Consider the following 17,680-nt stretch of genomic DNA (forward strand, 5'->3'; position numbering starts at 1 on the left):
GAGTACGTACACGTTTACGTTGCTTGTGCGCCGCCCAGTCGGGAACCGGCCGGATAGGAGAGAGACGGCTGCCGGGTTCGCCCGTGGGTGTTGTTGCACGCACGGAAAACGATACTTTTGCACAGTGCCTCTCCGTGTCGACGAATTGAATGGCCATACCCTATTAAGGTCCAGCCTGATTTGTACGATGCCATTCTACCGATCGTTCGGGGGTAGTTTTAACGCTAGAAACAAGAGAATTTCAGTAGTTTGAAAATTAACAATGTTTTTTTTTTTTTAATTAAAAATGACCAATTCTTGGTTCTCGTTTATATTCGGTTCTTCGGGGTGGTAGCACCCCTTAAACGTTAGATTTCCTGTATATCTTAAGAACTATTATTGTGAGTACATAGGAATCACGGAGGTTTAAGATCGGAGAATATAAATGTTAAAGTGGTTGAATTCGAAAATGGACTAGTAACGAGGCTTTACCGCACTTGACGTGAAATGTTTCTTTAAATTTTTGAGTTCCAGGCAGACCACCGTGTCGTTAAGATTTCTTGAGTGTCCGACCATTGACTGGCCGATTTAACGCACAAACGAGCACTTAATTGCCCGGCTAATCTGTTTTGTAGCGGGATGCTTACGCCTTAAGGCTTTACAGCCTTAGAAACGCCTCGTACCTGTAGTAGTTCCTTGACGATCGCGTAATCGGCGCGCAGGTGAAGTAAAGCCTTAGAAACGCCTCGTACCTGTAGTAGTTCCTTGACGATCGCGTAATCGGCGCGCAGGTGATTAAGTGAAATCGTATTGCCCTCGAAGTTTTTTGTCGTTCGGTGAGAAGCTTCCTGGAGCAACGATTTCCAAAATTCTGTACGCTGGTACCACAGTGTGTTTTATTCTTCGCGATTAATCCGAACAACCAAGTACACTTGAGAGAACTTCTTCGCTAAGGAACAAGTTGTTTCAAATCATCCCAGGAATCACCACTTTCAAGGACTTACACTATACCTACAGTGAAATGGGACGACTTTTAAGAACGGTTCCACGGGAGTCGTCAAGTTCCTTCAAGCGTGTATCTCGAATATCATCGGAAGTGTTTTTACTCTAATTAGAAGAAAATTTTATGTCCGTCTGGTAGCGGCTAAAGAGACGCTCACGCCGATTAAAGCTGACGTCGCGGTTCACGCTTCTCTCTCTGACGTCGTCGTACGGTCTCTCCATCGTGGATCGATAAACACAGAGCGAGGAAGGAGTCAGCAGACTGCATGGAAGGCGTCTTGACTCCGCCAAGAAATACAGACGGATTATTGTACCGGTTTATTACGTTCGTTAACGATAGTCCCTCTGCAACATAAGTTTCCACGGACTTATCTGGACGGGGACCAATGGCGGCGGGGGTGAAATCCTCGGTTTATCGATTCTGAGAACTCCCTCCAGGTTAAATCACACGATCGGAGGGGATCCAGTCTCGTTTCTTTCCTCGTGGACCACGTAATTGGCCTTCATCGATTTCTAATCCTGGATACCCCGAGACACTATTCTTCTCGGACAATGGAGACACGCAGGTTCCACCGGTTCGTCTTCGTCGTCCCCTCCCTCAGAATCACCTGTGTACCCTCGCGAGGAAACTCGGCTTCCGCTAGGGGAAAAAGTTGTGTAGAAGAATGGGCTCCTAGGATTTACAAGGGAAGTCACGGAAGCGTCCCCCTCCGATTTTGATGAAACTTGGTATGTCTGTTAAGCAATCAAAAATAAGGGATACGTATTTTTTTTTATCGGCCGAAACGCGACTTTAACATGGATATCGAGTCTGATAGGTACACTCTTGGATTTCGTAGTGGACGTTAAATCAACGTGGGATATATACCCGAGGGCTACTTTCCCCACCTAGTTCCACCGTGTGATGTACTGGTTTGTTTTCGACGGAGAACATTTACATACGCCTAACGAATACACTGTGTCATCGTTGTTAATTTCCCCTCGGTAACCTTGGATTCCAAATTGATTGGACGAGAATTTAACCACTTCCTGTGTGACCGTGATTCTGTTTGGGTCCGGAGTAATTCCGATGTATTGGTACATTTAAGAGATGCGCATGTTTATCTGTATCTTTCAGAAGTGATTTTCAACCGTTTTCTATATATTTATCATTATTGCATTGATAGATTTTGTCCCCTCGGAAATTAGGGGTAATTAGGGATGTTCGACTCCGATTCGATTCTTCGGAAGATCGATTCGGACATTATTCGTAACATTTATTTCATCGTAACAGTACCTACAATGACTTACTGTTCCATCAATCATAAACTCCGATACCCTACTTCTGGCCGTTAGTGTATGCATTACAAATGGCAGTGACATGTTCACCCAAGGGTATCAATCTTCCGAAGAATCGAATCGGAATTGACCACCCCTAGGGACAATCGAGCGCATAGGGTTAAACACAGTCATCAAAAAAGTTGCTACAACTACCTTAAAGCTTCATAGAAGGTTCCACTATGAGTGCTTTTAAAACCGTTTTAAGTCCATTCGCTATAGAAGTCGGTTACACCTTCAGATTTTCAAACTCTACCCAGAGCAGGATTCATAATTGCACACTGTTAAACGTACTCTGTCGAAACAGTTACTTACTTACGTTTCAATCGAACGGGGTTGGAGCACCGATTTAAAAGGAAAGGGACACGTGACCCGAAAGATTATCGGTTCAACGTTCGGCGTCGAAAAATTACGGTACCCCGAGAATAATTACGCGTTCTAGGCGTTGAGAGTGTAGGCAATCAATTTCGAAATGGGGGGGGGGGAAATAGGGGGAACATGGCCACGATTCGTTCCTGGACGTGAACTTCGACATTTAACGCGAGGTGCTTAGGTTGTTCACGAAAATCGATACGGCCGAAAATACGATTCCGTGGATCGGACGATCGAGCTATGGCTGGCTGACTGGTGTTCCCGTCGCTTATGGATCGGGCCCGTTAGACGGCCCAGGATTATTCGACCGTTCGATTCCTCCTCCTTCTCCTTTCTTGTGCCCCGTTCGCCACGATGGTGTATCGTAGACTCGCCGCCTCGTTGTGCATGCACGTAACCGCGTTGCTCTTACGCAAGGAATCAAATACACGATTTTTTCTTAATTTATGGCAAATTAACATTCGATTTAATATTTAGTATTTGAAATAAATTTATCGAGTTTTAGGAGACCCTCACCACATTGCTTTTTGTCCTAGAGGAAGCAGAGTTTGCTCGTGTATGTAGAATTCGAAGTACGATAAATCGCATCATGGGCCGTTTTAGTCAAGGGATCGCGATGTCTCAACGGATGGAGAGACTACAAGCTTGTGCCTCTGTTATCAGTGTCGCATCCTACGTCGATATCGAGAAACCAGCAGATTACACATGCTCGTGACTCTCTCCAATGACGTTTCGTTGCTCCCGCAACGTGATTCATAGACGATAGAGAGAGGCGTCAATTAAAACGGACGAGAAAGAAACAGGATGAATCAGTGGCTCGCGCCCGATCGCATCGGTTCGAGATAATGACAGAAAGAGAGAGAATTTCGACCCCATGACGAACGCTGTGTGTTTCCGAGGGAGGGAACCGACGACTGGGCTTTAAGGGTCCTCGTCGTCGGTGGCTTTCGAGGGACGGGGGATTTCGTCCACTCGAATCGGGGAAAAAAAAATACTTAACGACGGATACGCGGCAAACATTTCGTTTTACGTCACTCGAAACCCGCGACCAAAGAACCCCCATTGCGCTTTGTTTTTACTACGATTTCACCTCAAGAATTCTGACGCACTATACTCATGACTTGCACTTTACGCTGGTACTGCTCGTAAGTGTTGGAACATCCGACCTGTGCGAAGAAAAAACGAGATTTCCGTGAAAGTAATACATATCTGGAGTGTATTAAGTTCATTTTAAAAAATTATTTCGTTCTTAGTTGTCTAGTTTTTAAGGGGCTGTCCACGTTAACTCGATGCGTCGACTAATGCGATACAACACGTTTATGCAACAGAATAACATTTTCCCTTGAAGCTAGTAAAGCTCGTTACCAACACTCGTCCGTTAAAATGGCTATGCTGATACGAGAAGAGCCACGTCCACTCCACGGACAATACCGTTCAACGTTGAATGACATCGCTGAAGAGAGAGAAATAGAGAAGAGAGAAAACGAGCTTGAATGACAGGGCGCGAACGAGCGATTGCTCGAGTTATCTGTAGAGAGGGAGAGGAAGGAAAAAAAAAACAGTGTGAAGGTCCGTCGAGTCGTTGACCGCGTCCGGGGACGATAATAACGAAACACGTTCCGGTGATTCCGTGTTAATTAATTCGCGTTGCATGGTTCACATTTGCGTCTAACAAGGGAAGGCACGGAAGTGTCCCCCTCCGATTTTGATGAAACTTCGTATGTCTGTTAAGCACTCGAAAATAAGGGATACGTATTTTTTTTATCGGCTGAGACGCGACTTTAAGGGGTGAAATCACCCCTCGAAGTCTCGACCCGAAAGTACTATCTCGAGAACCAGAGGAGATACATGAAAACTTCTAATAGACGAGGTTTGCGGTTTTTTTATGTAGAATAATATCGTCCTAAAAAATTGTCCAAAATATAATTTGTTTATAACAAAAAAATTTCGGATCGGAACTTCGAGGGGTGGTTTCACCCCTTAAAGTCGCATCTCAGCCGATAAAAAAAATACGTATTCCTTATTTTTGATTGCTTAACAGACATACGAAGTTTCATCAAAATCAGAGGGGGTCACTACGATAAAAAAAAAAGGTATTCCTTATTTTTGATTGCTTAACAGACATACGAAGTTTCATCAAAATCAGAGGGGGTCACTTCCGTGCCTTCCCTTGTAGGAAAGCGAGAGAGGCAGAGAGCTCGAAGAAGAGGAACGTGTGTGCGTGTCTCGTCTATTGTCGTCGAAGGGAAAAAAGAACTCTTAACCTCCTCCAGGGGGTTGGGCTGTCGGGTCCCTCGACGACACGACCTGCCTTCTTTTCCATTAGAGAACAATCGCCTTTGCGCTTCTCTCTTCCGCTTCTACGAGTCCCATTCCGCTTCGAGCGTCTTCCCTATTAGTCGTCTCTAGTCGTCGTCGTCGTCTATTGTCCACGCACCGGGCGGAGATACACCGTGAAAACGGGATTATTCTAGGTGCCAGGGAAACGGGAGAATTGTAAAACAGGGTGGACTAGGGAGAATTGGCCGATCTGGAAAAGAGTTCAGGCACCGAGGATCGTCTTTGAATTAGCCTTTCTTCTGTGAATAAATTTCCGATCGACTTCAGTTATTGTTTTTCTATTCATAAAAATTATTATCAAACGTTATTTCCATCGGTATTTATATCCATTCTATGGCTGTCTGAGACGAGATCAGAAGTCAAAACTATATTACACCGTTTTATTTAACGAATATTTCACACATTACTTTATCTACTTTTTTATCTCTTACATTTTCCATGGATTGAAGCATACAATCACTAGAAACATAGTTCTATACACGCGTGGTTTTCGCGAAACACCACGACAGAACACAAAGAGGATACTGGTAATGATCAATAAACCTTCACGTGTTCCACAGTTAGTTATTCCTCTGTGTAGCGTTTCCAGTAGCTCGAACCGCCTATAAATAAGCTACTTCGTTCACCAGTCATTATGCGCGTTGCCGATACCCACGTTCCGTGGCGTGGCCAGAGATAATCGTGAAGACGATGGCCACGACACACGCCGGAGGAATAATTTTCGAGAACAAGATAGAGACGATTATCGTCGCGACCCATATTCCCGCGACTCGAACTAGTCGGACATTTTGCAGTCGCGAGTTTAGGTAGAGATGAATAGGCTTGGTTCCGTGGAACGAGCAAGCTTCCCTCGACCTTAACCGCAGGAATACAAATATTAGCGAATTAATACCGTCGATTAAATACCGTATCAAGACGGTAGTAATTGTCGTGATAGTAGCGAGATCCTCCGAGTCGTTTCGCGACGAATCGTGGCCACGTTTGTTCCTTAATCCCGTCCCTGTCACTTGCCTCTCACCAACAGAGACAAGTTTACCCATTTACTCCGCCTTAGCATACTCGGGGCGATAGTGTGCGTTCCCCGACCTGGGACAACATTCTTGCAAATTCGCGGGTATTCTTAACGCCACGATTCCCCCTCGGATCTATTCTTCCTCCTATACTCGAGACGAATGGCCGTTGTGGAAACATGTAATATTTACTGTCCATGAAACGTAACCATTAAAGCGTCCATAAAATGTAACTAGAAACGTCACCGTATTGAACGTGAAATCGCAAGGTCTTTAGAAAATCGATCGAGTTTTCAAGGCCACGAAGAAAGAAGAAGAAGGACTGTTGCTTCATCGTCGAAGCCGAACGATCGCCAATAGAATACTTCGCGGAACTCGACTAGCCCTGAATAAACATCGTCGCGGAACGATATTGCCGAGCCGATCGATCGGTTGCGCGTTTAATTAGAGGCATCAAGGGGCGCGCTATAAATCATCGACGAGCGGAACCGATTCGTCTTCGATAAAGAGACCCTAGTGGACGATTTATTGAAGAGGGCCTATTAATAAAAGACTCTAGAGCGAGGCTCTGCGCCGAAAAACACGATAAAACCGTCTACTTCACGTCGAACATGTGTTTGACCTTGGGAGAACTCATGGATCTCGAGGGTGAATTATCGCGTAATCTCGAGATTTTAGGGTAGCTGAAAGAAAAAACAATATGTTCGTGAAAGTTCACGGAAAACAGGGTTGTAAAAAAAGATGAATGATTACTGAAAGGTCGCGAAGTAGGGAGCAGAGGGTTCTCTTGCCAAAGAGACTGCAAGGGTAGCTGCAGCATTTTTTGAGTCGTTGAAATCCTATTTGAGGGAAATGAACAATCTTTAGGGTCTGTATCTGGGGATATCAACCTTTGAGAACAGTCCTTGGACTATTGTATACACTTCTGACTGGAGGAATATACGTGTCCCATAAGGGGTTAAACGCGCTATTTTGGAGAGACCTCGAATGCACACTCTCTCGAGGAGTGCAGCTTGCTCTCTTGAGGGATTATTTTCGTGGGGTTTGGAGAAGAACGTTTCGAGGATTTCCGTCGTGCAACACCCTTGCGCCGTTGTATCTGTCAACGGTGGTCTGGCCAGGCGACTAACATCGGCAATTAGTCTTTCTTATGGTTGCTCTTTTTCCTATGCACGTTCAGTTATGCGCTGCCATAGGCGCGGAGCACGCTGCACCCGTATGCACCGCACGAGCCACACCGTACGTACACCCGCGAGCAAACTCGGCTTCCACTAGGGGAAAAAGTAACGTAGGGAAACCTCCTACCACTTTGTAAATTTATTTCAGGTACTGAAACAAATATTAAATCGAATGTTAATTTGGAATAAATTTCAGTAACTCCCAAAACTTAAATGGTAGCAGGTCCTCCGCCAACTTCACTTTTTCCCCTAGTGGAAGCCGAGTTTGCTCGCGAGGGTACATACGTTGTATTATGCTAGTAGTGTACACCCGCAGACGGCGTCGGTTCAACGTTTCGTCTGCTTATTAAACGCACAACCACTCGTCGCGTATGCCACTGGATATACTCGTTGGTAGGACACGTGAACCTCGGGGTCTCGGCTCGCCTGGTGGGCGGTATCGTTGCACCTTCGTGTCAATCTGTGTAGGGTAAACCACCTAGTAATTGACTGTATACCAGTGACCATTAATCAAGAAACGTAAATTCTAAATTTAAAAATTATTAGATATTTATAAATGGAGTGTGATTTTTATATTCTACATTTTTAGGTTACCATATTAAGCAAACATTAATAAATACGATTCTTATTAAAAATGATTCCCAAAATGTAGCAGTCACTTCCCAAGAAAAAAACGGTGCTTATTGTGGAAAGAAAAAGGCAATCGACGCAGAGATCGAAGGCGTTCCTTTTTCTTTGTCGAAGCGACTAAAAAGAGGCGTTTCACCTGTTATCGCCAGCCGCGCCTCGTTTGTATAATACTCGAGATCGCCGGTTGTCAATATTGAACCAGCATTGAATGACTTTCGAGGCTTCAAACGCGCCGTCTTAAATCCAGCCATCATCAGGGTGATTGGAATCACTATTACTTAATTTAATTCAACAAATCATCAAATGGTATTAAGGTGAGACATAATAATAATAAGAATAAAAATAAAAATGATCATAAAGATTACATAGGTGCTTAACCCAATAATAATAACTATTCTACCCTATCGGAGAAAACACTATGTAATTCAGACCTAAAATTATTTATGTTAAGTGCGAAAATATCGATCCTATCGTTTGAATTTCAAAGAAAAAGTTCAAATCATCGCAAAAACCCCTCATTTCCGGGAGTCGAAGCTATTTTGGGACACCCTGTAGATATAACATCGTATGAGGATCCTCGAAATGAGTACAGTTTCTGGAAATTATTATTTCGCTCTTATTATTAAACGCCTGATATAAGCGATGTTTATTTTCTATTCGTCCACGTTTCACGGAGCTGGTCTCCACCCCGACAACAAATTTCTCTTTCTGTTAGCCGGGTGTGTCTGTCTGGTCCCGACTCGCGTCAGCCTTATCCCCCTTCTCTGTCATGTTTACCAGGGCCACTCTGGTCGTCTCTGTTTCTCTTTGATGTCGCGTGCGTGCGTACAGAGAAACGCTCGCGGGATCGATAGGGGTGGCGGAGCGTTACACACGTAAAAACCACCCCAGCGCGATTTCGTGACTCATAATACACACTTGTTCCGAGTCCACGGTGCACAGTAGAACGAAACGAAGGAAAAATCGAACATTCATAGTTGCGACTCTAGATCTACTACTTTTTCTACATTATTAACTGGTTTAACACTCAGAATAACTATAGTTCATAATACCATCATCATCGTGTTACAAAATTAAATAAATTGCATTACTTATGAACAATAATGACAAACACCGAATCTAGTAAGATCTGAATCAGTCTATTTCTAATACTATTTTTTCTATTTAAACTGACGAAAAACGTATAAATGACGATAGTTTCTAATAGACTGACTCTTCTAGTATTACTTTTATGTAGAAATTTGAATGATTTCAACAAAAAAAAATTGATCAAATGTCTGAGAATTTCTTATGATCGGTCCATTGTGCGGCGGGGCCTTTTTATTCTATCGCCCGAAAGATGCGTTTCACGGTTTCGTTTCTTCCGTGTACGATAGTGCGTTTCCGGTGTGGCTATTGATTTTCCACGGTGGTTCTCGTCTTGCCTCGTTTTCCTCGGTCGCTACGCCGACGAATAACGCTTTTCCGCGTGCTCGTCGAATTAATTAGCGGCGGTCTACTCTTGGGAACAGGTTTTTATTTTTCGTCGACGCCCTCCTCTGCATAATGGTATTTCTCGGTGGAAGGAAATTCTGGTCGAATCAAGGGGATGACTTGTGTGTCCACGAGCCTGGAAATTCATTTTCACTTTGTTAGTTTGTCGGCGGTAACTCTGACACCATTCTTGTCCCATGTAGTTCGCTGTTCTTGGATCTGCTTTATTAGACGTATACGAAATTATTTAAATTATGATGTTCTTCGTATATATGGTTCTATACGGCGAAGAAGGACATGAATACGTATGTTTCTACAATGGTGTAAAGACGAAGGATCATCCAAGGTCTACTGCCTGCCCTAAATATCCGCGTAATAGACACAATAGTAAGTAGAGTAAAGTTCCGACAAATTATATATATATATATATGTGTATACGGTTACAATCGAGCGGGGAATGTGAATCGTGGAGCGAGACGCGCGACAAAGATATGTGGGAGCCGGTGAGGAGTAGAAAACCGGAAGGTTGAACATTAATTAGAATAATTAATCGTAGCAGCAGAGGCTCGCTAGAGTTTATCTACTTTCAAGATCCGTAGACTCCTAACATGGGAACTTTGGTACTCCCGAAAATTCTGATCTTTCTTTAAAATTCGCATTCTCAAAATATTTCGTTAAAACCATGAAAATTTTCGGATTACTGAAAGTACCTTTCGTAAGCGGTGTCGAAGAGGTTTTCGAGTCCCAGAATGTCCCTCTCGAGGACCAGCCGGATAGCAATGCCGAAACGAGCAAAAGTAAAAGCGAGAGGAAAGTTGTGGACACTGTCGGGCTGGGAGAGCAGGTGCAAAAGCGACCAAGGGTACCTGTCACACGCGTGCATAATGCAGCCCGAAACTTATCTCCCGACAAGGGACTCAACCGACCTGAATAGTCTGGTCGAGGCAAGGTTAGGTCGGCGTGCAAGTGCACCTCTTCGAGAGGAAGAGAGACAAAAAAAGAAGGTCGAACCAGGGTGAGTCATAGGGCGGGTGCGTTTTCCGTCTATCGACCTGCGGGCACAGAAAACGCGCCCCGCGTGTAGGGGTTGCTCAGGGGAGGTTGGCGGGGGTGGAAGTCTGTCCCGGACCGATTCATCGCGTTGGGCCGCCTGGAAATCGATTCCAGATAATGGGCTATAATTTCATTCGCGTCCTGCCGAGTGATAATCGAATAGCTCTCCTCCGACAACAATGACGGAAACCTTTTCGATCGTCGAAACCGTCTGGGCTAGTTGTATTTGACAATAAGTCCTGGGGGCTGGAGCTTTTATAACGGGACAATTGTGTCTATCTGCAAGTTTGACGATGACAGGTAATATACAGGGTGGGGCAATAACTACGTCCACTTTGAATATTGCCGTTATTTGTAATAATATGAAAAAATGTTATATAAAAAACATACACGGTATAGAGGGGGGCATGTTGTGACACTGGTGAATAATATACATGTACAGTGTGACACTTTCATATCCCCACACTTTACGTCCTACATATACACGTGTTTGGAAATGGTCCATCGAAAAACAGGGGTCGTCGACCATAATCAGTAACAATTTAGATTTCTGTAGAATCAAATACAGTGAATACACGTTTATTCGAGAATATACGAACGTTTCGATAAGGCTGGTCCAGACCACAGTCGTTTGGCCTTCGGTATCCAATTAATCGACGCGGGAACGTTCTGTTCCAATCGGTCGAGGCGAGGTTTCCTCCGTGCCGTTTTCACGTAATATCCGTATTTTCACCGTGAAACGGGGGATGGTGGGGGTCGAATAATCAGACCGGCGTGAAAATAAAATCGGGCTGTCCGTGTCGCGATAAAACCACCGAGGGGCCCGAGAGGAAAAGAGTAATACGCGATACTTTCCTGTTCTCCGTGCGTTCGAAAGTCGAAGTCAGGCTATAATCACCTGCGCTACCAGTTCTGCCGTTATTCCGGCGCAAATCGTTCGGTTATCACAATGAGAAAGTTGTATGTGTGCATGCGCGCGAGCGCACCAACGAGAAACGTACGTTTCCCTGGAAATAGCTCTGTCGATCCGTGATCGGTGCCACGACGCTAGTATATACCCACTTGGATATCTAATTTAGACGCGTATCAATGTACACGGAGGATCGTATCGCGTGTATATACGTATGCATGTATATCGTCATCCGTTAGAGTATCATGTTTTGCGTCCTGTATCGGTGCCCGACCTGCGATTATTTTCCATTTGCCACGGCAAAACGAGGTTGATGCGGATCAGTGTCGCGAAATCTTTGCCGTTTACAGACGAACGAGGCCGTGGGGTCTCTTGTACCCTCACGAGCAAACTCGGCTTCTCTAGTCGAGTTTTTCTAACGAGGGTATACTGACGTGCAATCTCGGTTTCCGCTAGGGAAAAAAGTAGTGTAGGGAAAAGGCCTCCTACCATGCTCGTACCACTTGGTATTGGAAATTACTGAAGTTTATGCCGAATAAACATTTGGTTTAATCGTTCACTGGAAGCTAAGTGTGTACGTGCTCGAGCAAGAGTTGAAATGTTCGGAAATTGATTCAGAATAATCGTGTGAAATAACTAAACGATTGGAAGATCTTGTCGCCTCTTTCTATAATCCTGTCGCACCTTTTTGTAATTGCATCACCTCTCTATAAACGCGTCACCAGTCGCAAGCGATACTATACGCAAGGAACGCCGCACAATCTTCTTCGTTTTTTTTTTTATTAAAAAAAAAAGTCGAATCCCACTCGCGGTATTATAGGCAGAGAACAACCGTATTATCATTTTACTCGTAATTACAGACAATCAAGTCCCACGCCCACGATTTTATGACGCGACTCGGACCATATTTCTCGCCGGTTTTCCCACATTCCCGATTAAAGTCCAATTATTTTAAATGCGTCCACGGAGGAGGGCGACACGCCTCGAGCGGACACATCCTGGTCGCGTGACATCGATACTTCGCGAGATCTCTGCATTTCTTTTTTTCTTCGTCTTTTTACACCCGAAGCTCCTGAAAGGCAAGACCAGGACTCGGGACAGAGCGCCATGGACACACACGCATCTCTGCATGGGTCCCACAATCACGGTGTCGTGGCCCTTGAATGGCTACTTGCTGGAAATGAAAGTAACGCGTTCCGAATGCCAGCGCATACATACCCGACCAGATATCTCGACTTGTGTCTCTCGATTCTCTTTCTCTCCCGTCACCGCGGGTCTCCTTCTACGAACAAACACGATCCCCGTGTATAAGCGCCTGGAACGTGGAGCCTCGATTTGTCCTTAAGCCTGGCGTAAACGCTGAAAGACAGCCAGGGATCCGTCCTTGAACGATAAAGCTCTCTCGCATTCTCCGACCGTCGGCCCCGTTACGGCCGAGTGTAGTCTCGTTATTCCGTGTTGGTTCCCAGAGACCTGCGGAATTCTCGGTAAGACGGGGCCTAACGCCGTACATCCATTCTCGAAAAAAAAAAAAAAAAAAGAAAAAAGTGACCGGAAGAGAAGAGGAGCTTCCGGGTAACTGTACACTCGAGCGCGTGCTTTCCTGCCGTGAATGAATCAGGCTTCCGATTTATCGGGTCTGCCTACGACGAAATCGCTCGATTCTGGGTAGTCGAAACGGTCTGGAAGTGGTAGGGACGATTCGCAGCTAATTACAGTGGGTGATCGGTTAACGAACAGTTCGAATAACGAACACATCTGCTGTTAAGGATCTTTTGAAGAAGTGGGAGGATGTCAGAATAATGGCACCCAAATCATGTTGAGGTCAATAGGCTTGGGGATCTCTACAACGACTATGCTATTAATCACTTTCGAAGAATCCTGAATAACAGAAAAAAGCAATCGACATTAGACACATTAAACCGTAATTTCATAAAACCGTAAATTTCTTTCGAATATTCCAGTCATTTTCGTTTCATTCCTTGGAACCCCATAGCTGAAAGTGGCCTACGACACTGAGTTCGGTGGGACACCATGGGCCACCGATGATCGAGTACCAATGGTTTAACCACGTTTATGGCTAACGATATATCCTCGAAACAGCTATAACACCTTATCGAAGTATTTCGAACCATTCCATTCCATATTCGGCCACATCCACACCCCGAGTCTCTCTATGCCCTGAATTAAACCACCCAGAGCTGTTCGGGGGTGCATTATCGCCAGGTTGCTGCTCGTGATTTAGAAGGGTTGATTTAGAAGCATCCTGTACAACAAACGCTGTCCATTCACGGCTGGTTGGTCGAAATCTGAATGGGGAATTGGTCTCGAGCGGGGCAGAAGCAAGAGGAGAGTCCGAGGCTGCTGCTGGCGGCGGCGTGTAACGTTCCCCGCGATTCATAAGCCCGATAAAAGACCCGCCGCGGATAGCTTATGGTGCCCCTGGCCTGTCTCTCTATGTGTCGAGATTTACCACCGGTGCGCGCACGTTGCCGCAACACGGGAGAGTCCAGTTTCACTTTTCGTGGCGAGCTGCTAAACGGCCAGAAATCTTTCTACCGGTCTATAGACGTCGTTGCGAAATCCTCATTGTCTTGGGGGGGGGGGGGTTTGGACGGCCTCGTGTACTCCGGGTATGCCTTGTGAAATAGATGTTCCTTGGACCGTATTAATACGGACGTTGTAAATTGTTCATTGTCGAATCCGACCCAGGAGGAATGTTTAATAATTGCTAGCTATATGATTGGTCTGTTTCTCTCTGTTTTAGGACCAGTTCGAGAATCTATCCCTGCACACGCAAAAAGGGATAGAGTTCCTCGAAAGGTATGGCCATTTTATTCGCGATCGGTGCGCCATCGAAGTGGAGTACGCCTCGAAGCTCAGGTAAGGAATTTGAGCGAAGAGATTTCCGTCGACCGTGTCGTTTGTCGTTCACCACCTGTATTATATCCCGCGTATAATAAACGATAAACCACGGGGGATTATTCATCGTGGCTGTGTACGATGTCGAATGGGAATGGGTGGGGGGAACGCCTCCTCGTTCTCTCGTCGCGGTTCTCCTTTTGTACATAAATTAACAAAGGGCGGGAGTATCCGAGGTTAACGATTTCAATGGGACATCCTGTATAATGAGCGTGTCTCACGCACCCCACGAGTTCACGGACACACAAGATGCAGAGAGAGAGAGAGAGAGAGAGAGAGAGCCGGTGGTGATATTGTAGTAAAGGGCCCCCTTGTTTGTCCCGTGAATGCCGTCTACTGTTGCACACTTTTGTTCTAACGGGTGTCTCGTGAGAAAAGAAAAAAAAGGGAAGAAAAAAAAAAATGCAACCGAACATCCCCGGCTTATTTTCCTTCGTTCGCATAATTTGAAGCCCAAAGTCCGTAATCACGTCTTTGTTCATCGATTGTACTCGAAGCCATAAGACTAATCAGGGATTAACGTTCATTAACGTGTGTTTCTAGTGTTACACAATATATCATTAAATAATCCTCCGGGGAAATATCAGAGCACCAAGTTCTGTAATTCGAACATCGAGTCGAAGGCTTTAATACTGAACCGACGAGTGGTTAATCGATGATCTTACGTGATTTCTGAAGTCATCTCTGGAAATTTCAATTGTATCTGTGATTACGGAGAACTGCACAAAGAATCGTTTGTGCTCTACAGATTATCGCTACCAGTTTCCATTGGACCGAAGCTCCCCTCTCAGGTTTATCCGGGGACAATCGAGGTTGCCGTCGTTTTCCGGGAATCAAACGAAAAGATCGAATCATCGTTAATTTCACATATGTTAGGTTGGCAATCTAGGATGAATTTATCAGCGTAATGGCGAACCTGGAGAACGGATCCAGCGTTACACATATTATACATACATCCATCCATCCCCGGGCACGTTCGTTCCGTTGCATATAAATTATCGCGAGCACGTTCCTCGTGGCTTAACGTGCCGTAATTTCAGCGATACACGCTCGTGTTACTCGTACAAATGGAGTACCGTTTTACCAAGCCCCCCCCCCCCCCCCCCCCCCCCCCCCCCCATTCTCGTTATCTTCCGGTATCTCGGTCAGTTAACACATAAAATTCTGTTCCATCCGGCCGCGGAGCTTCTCTTCTGAGAAAGCATATGTGTCATTGTGATAGAAGGGAGAGACGTATGGGAAACGGAAAAGAATACAAGCTGTTCCAGACTCGATTGTTGCATCCACAAAATCTTTGAACAGCGATCTACTTACTCGAGAATAAATTATCCAATATTTTCGAATGGTGAAACCTAGCGAAAGGTGACTCGACAGTTGACTCCAAAGTACGCACTGCTCGAATCAATCAGGGGATCGGTAATGGGAACGATCTTACTGCAATCCAACATAAGAAAGAAATAAAATTACGTAGGTTTATTGAATCGATTTTTTCTCTATGTCAATACCAACGTTATTAACACCTAGTTACATTTGTAGAATGAAACTTCTCGGTGATTATAGTGTCCTATCGACGGTCAGAGCAACTGCAATACACGATTCTCCGATTGTTTCGAGCAGCCGTAGCTTTTCCAATCGGACGTGCATGTACTCAAGCTGGCCAAGACGTCTATGTGGGTATACGAAGCGATTTTCAGTAGTTTTCGGAATCGTCGACCGTTCTTTCACGAACCTTTTTCCGGCCGACGAACGTACGTGTGGTCGATCTGGTAAATATCAAGGACACACGTCAACTTCCGGACGATAGTGCATTCAGCAGCCCGAACACACACGCACATAATTATCGCATCGTGGCTCGACGTTCTGTTCGAATTAGAATGTGTCGTCGACGTGCTTACACCCGTTATTCTGCATGCTGTTCGAATGACTAAACATACCCTAATTCTCCTCGAGGACAAAAAAATCCGCAGTGTGTCCCTCTCTTTTTACAGACAACACCGTGTAAATTCACGCGACTGCGTCGCGAACTACGAAACCACTTCTACTTCCGGTTGTGAGCCCTCGATTCTCGACATTCTGACCTGAAGGAAGAACGACACAGACCGCAGACGGCTCTGAATAAGGAGACATTGCGTGTTTAGATCCCCCTTTCCCCCATGAAATCATCCTCTGTGTTGATTTTAGTCTGTTGGTGTCTTGCAACGAGACGCAATTGTTGTCCATTTAAGGTGGTTCGTGCCAAATTCGAAAGACTCGAGGATTACATAAAATTCATACAAATTGTTTGTTAGAACGAAATACACACACAAAAGAATTTAATAAGAAAATGAAGTATAGTCTTTTCTGTTCATAAAAAGTAGAAATGCTAACTAACTAAAATTTCTGACTGAGCATGACCCCTTAAGGTCACAGAACCAAAGAACAAATGCGGTTAGGGAATCATGGATACGAAATAGGGGTGCGGGGCGCTACCGTGCATCGGTAATCGTGTTTCGTTTCTGATTACAGACGTCTCGTGAAGAGCTATCAGCCGAAGAAGAAAGAGGAGGAGGATTATCAGTGAGTATCAGCCAACAGTAGTAGAAGGCCCTCCCGTGTGTAACACCGGATCCACGGCTCCGGCACACGGATTTTCTACCCCCTTCCCCTCGGCCGTCTCGAGTATAACGCTAGAAAATAAATCCGATCTCGAAATCCATCCAAGTGACGGTGTGTTTTGCTTTTCTCTGCTCGACGCGTAAATCACCTTTTAATAGACGATCTCCATCCGAAGACGGACGATCTCTAGCCGGAGAATACGGCTCGTTTCCCAGGAGGAATTCTGCCTTGCCGTCTGGCATTCAGCCCACTTTTTTACGTTCCGTTCTTTCGTTCGCGATCCCCCCTCCCTCTCAGATATTCGTTTCCTTAAGATATCGATGTTCCGAGTCGGTTTCGAATGGGTTTCACCGATCGTAGGAGCCAGGTGCAAATAGACCAAGGGAAACGGTCTCGTGTTCCGTTGGAGGAGGGCAGGTGCAAATATTGGGTCAGTAAGTATGAACCTTGACAAATAGAAGATAACATCTGCAATTTGCCGATTTGAGCCAAACGAGGCAATATGGTAACTATGTATATCTGTCCTACATTATTCACCGTTGACTCTCAGACATTGTGGGTCCACGGCAGAAATCGTATTAAAAAAAATTACACGAATTTTCGACTTTTCCATCGTTCTAGAAAAACGGGTCACCGGATGAAGCTAATATAAATATTTTAACAAACAAATATAACCTAACGTGTGTTACTCAGATTAACGCCAAATGGGAGACGATAAATGTGTGCGTTTTGACATTTGTCAGGTTTCATGCTGAATCACCCAATAGATCGACCGAGTGAAAACGTCAATCGTGTTCCATCTTCTTTAATAATTCCGCCGCGGCGGTGGCGGCACGAAACGGTAGCTAATCTTTTATCTGTACAGACGTGGGCGGGTCGCTTTATAAGTTCAGTAACTC

General features: G+C 45.1%; 1 protein-coding gene across 2 annotated transcripts in view; it reads left to right on the top strand.

Moving 5' to 3' along the window:
• LOC107189595 (formin-binding protein 1-like) overlaps positions 1 to 17,680 on the top strand; it is a 32,112-nt gene that overhangs the window by 9,414 nt on the left and 5,018 nt on the right. The window contains exons 2-3 of one of the 2 annotated variants that reach the window (XM_015578154.1): positions 14,032 to 14,147; positions 16,692 to 16,742. In XM_015578154.1, coding sequence (XP_015433640.1) covers positions 14,032 to 14,147; positions 16,692 to 16,742 — 167 coding nt within the window. The remainder of the gene's footprint in view (positions 1 to 14,031; positions 14,148 to 16,691; positions 16,743 to 17,680) is intronic. The other variant, XM_015578155.1, reaches the window with a different exon arrangement.

Source organism: Dufourea novaeangliae, unplaced genomic scaffold (assembly GCF_001272555.1).
Source record: "Dufourea novaeangliae isolate 0120121106 unplaced genomic scaffold, ASM127255v1 scaffold165, whole genome shotgun sequence".
NCBI classification, from domain to species: domain Eukaryota; kingdom Metazoa; phylum Arthropoda; class Insecta; order Hymenoptera; family Halictidae; genus Dufourea; species Dufourea novaeangliae.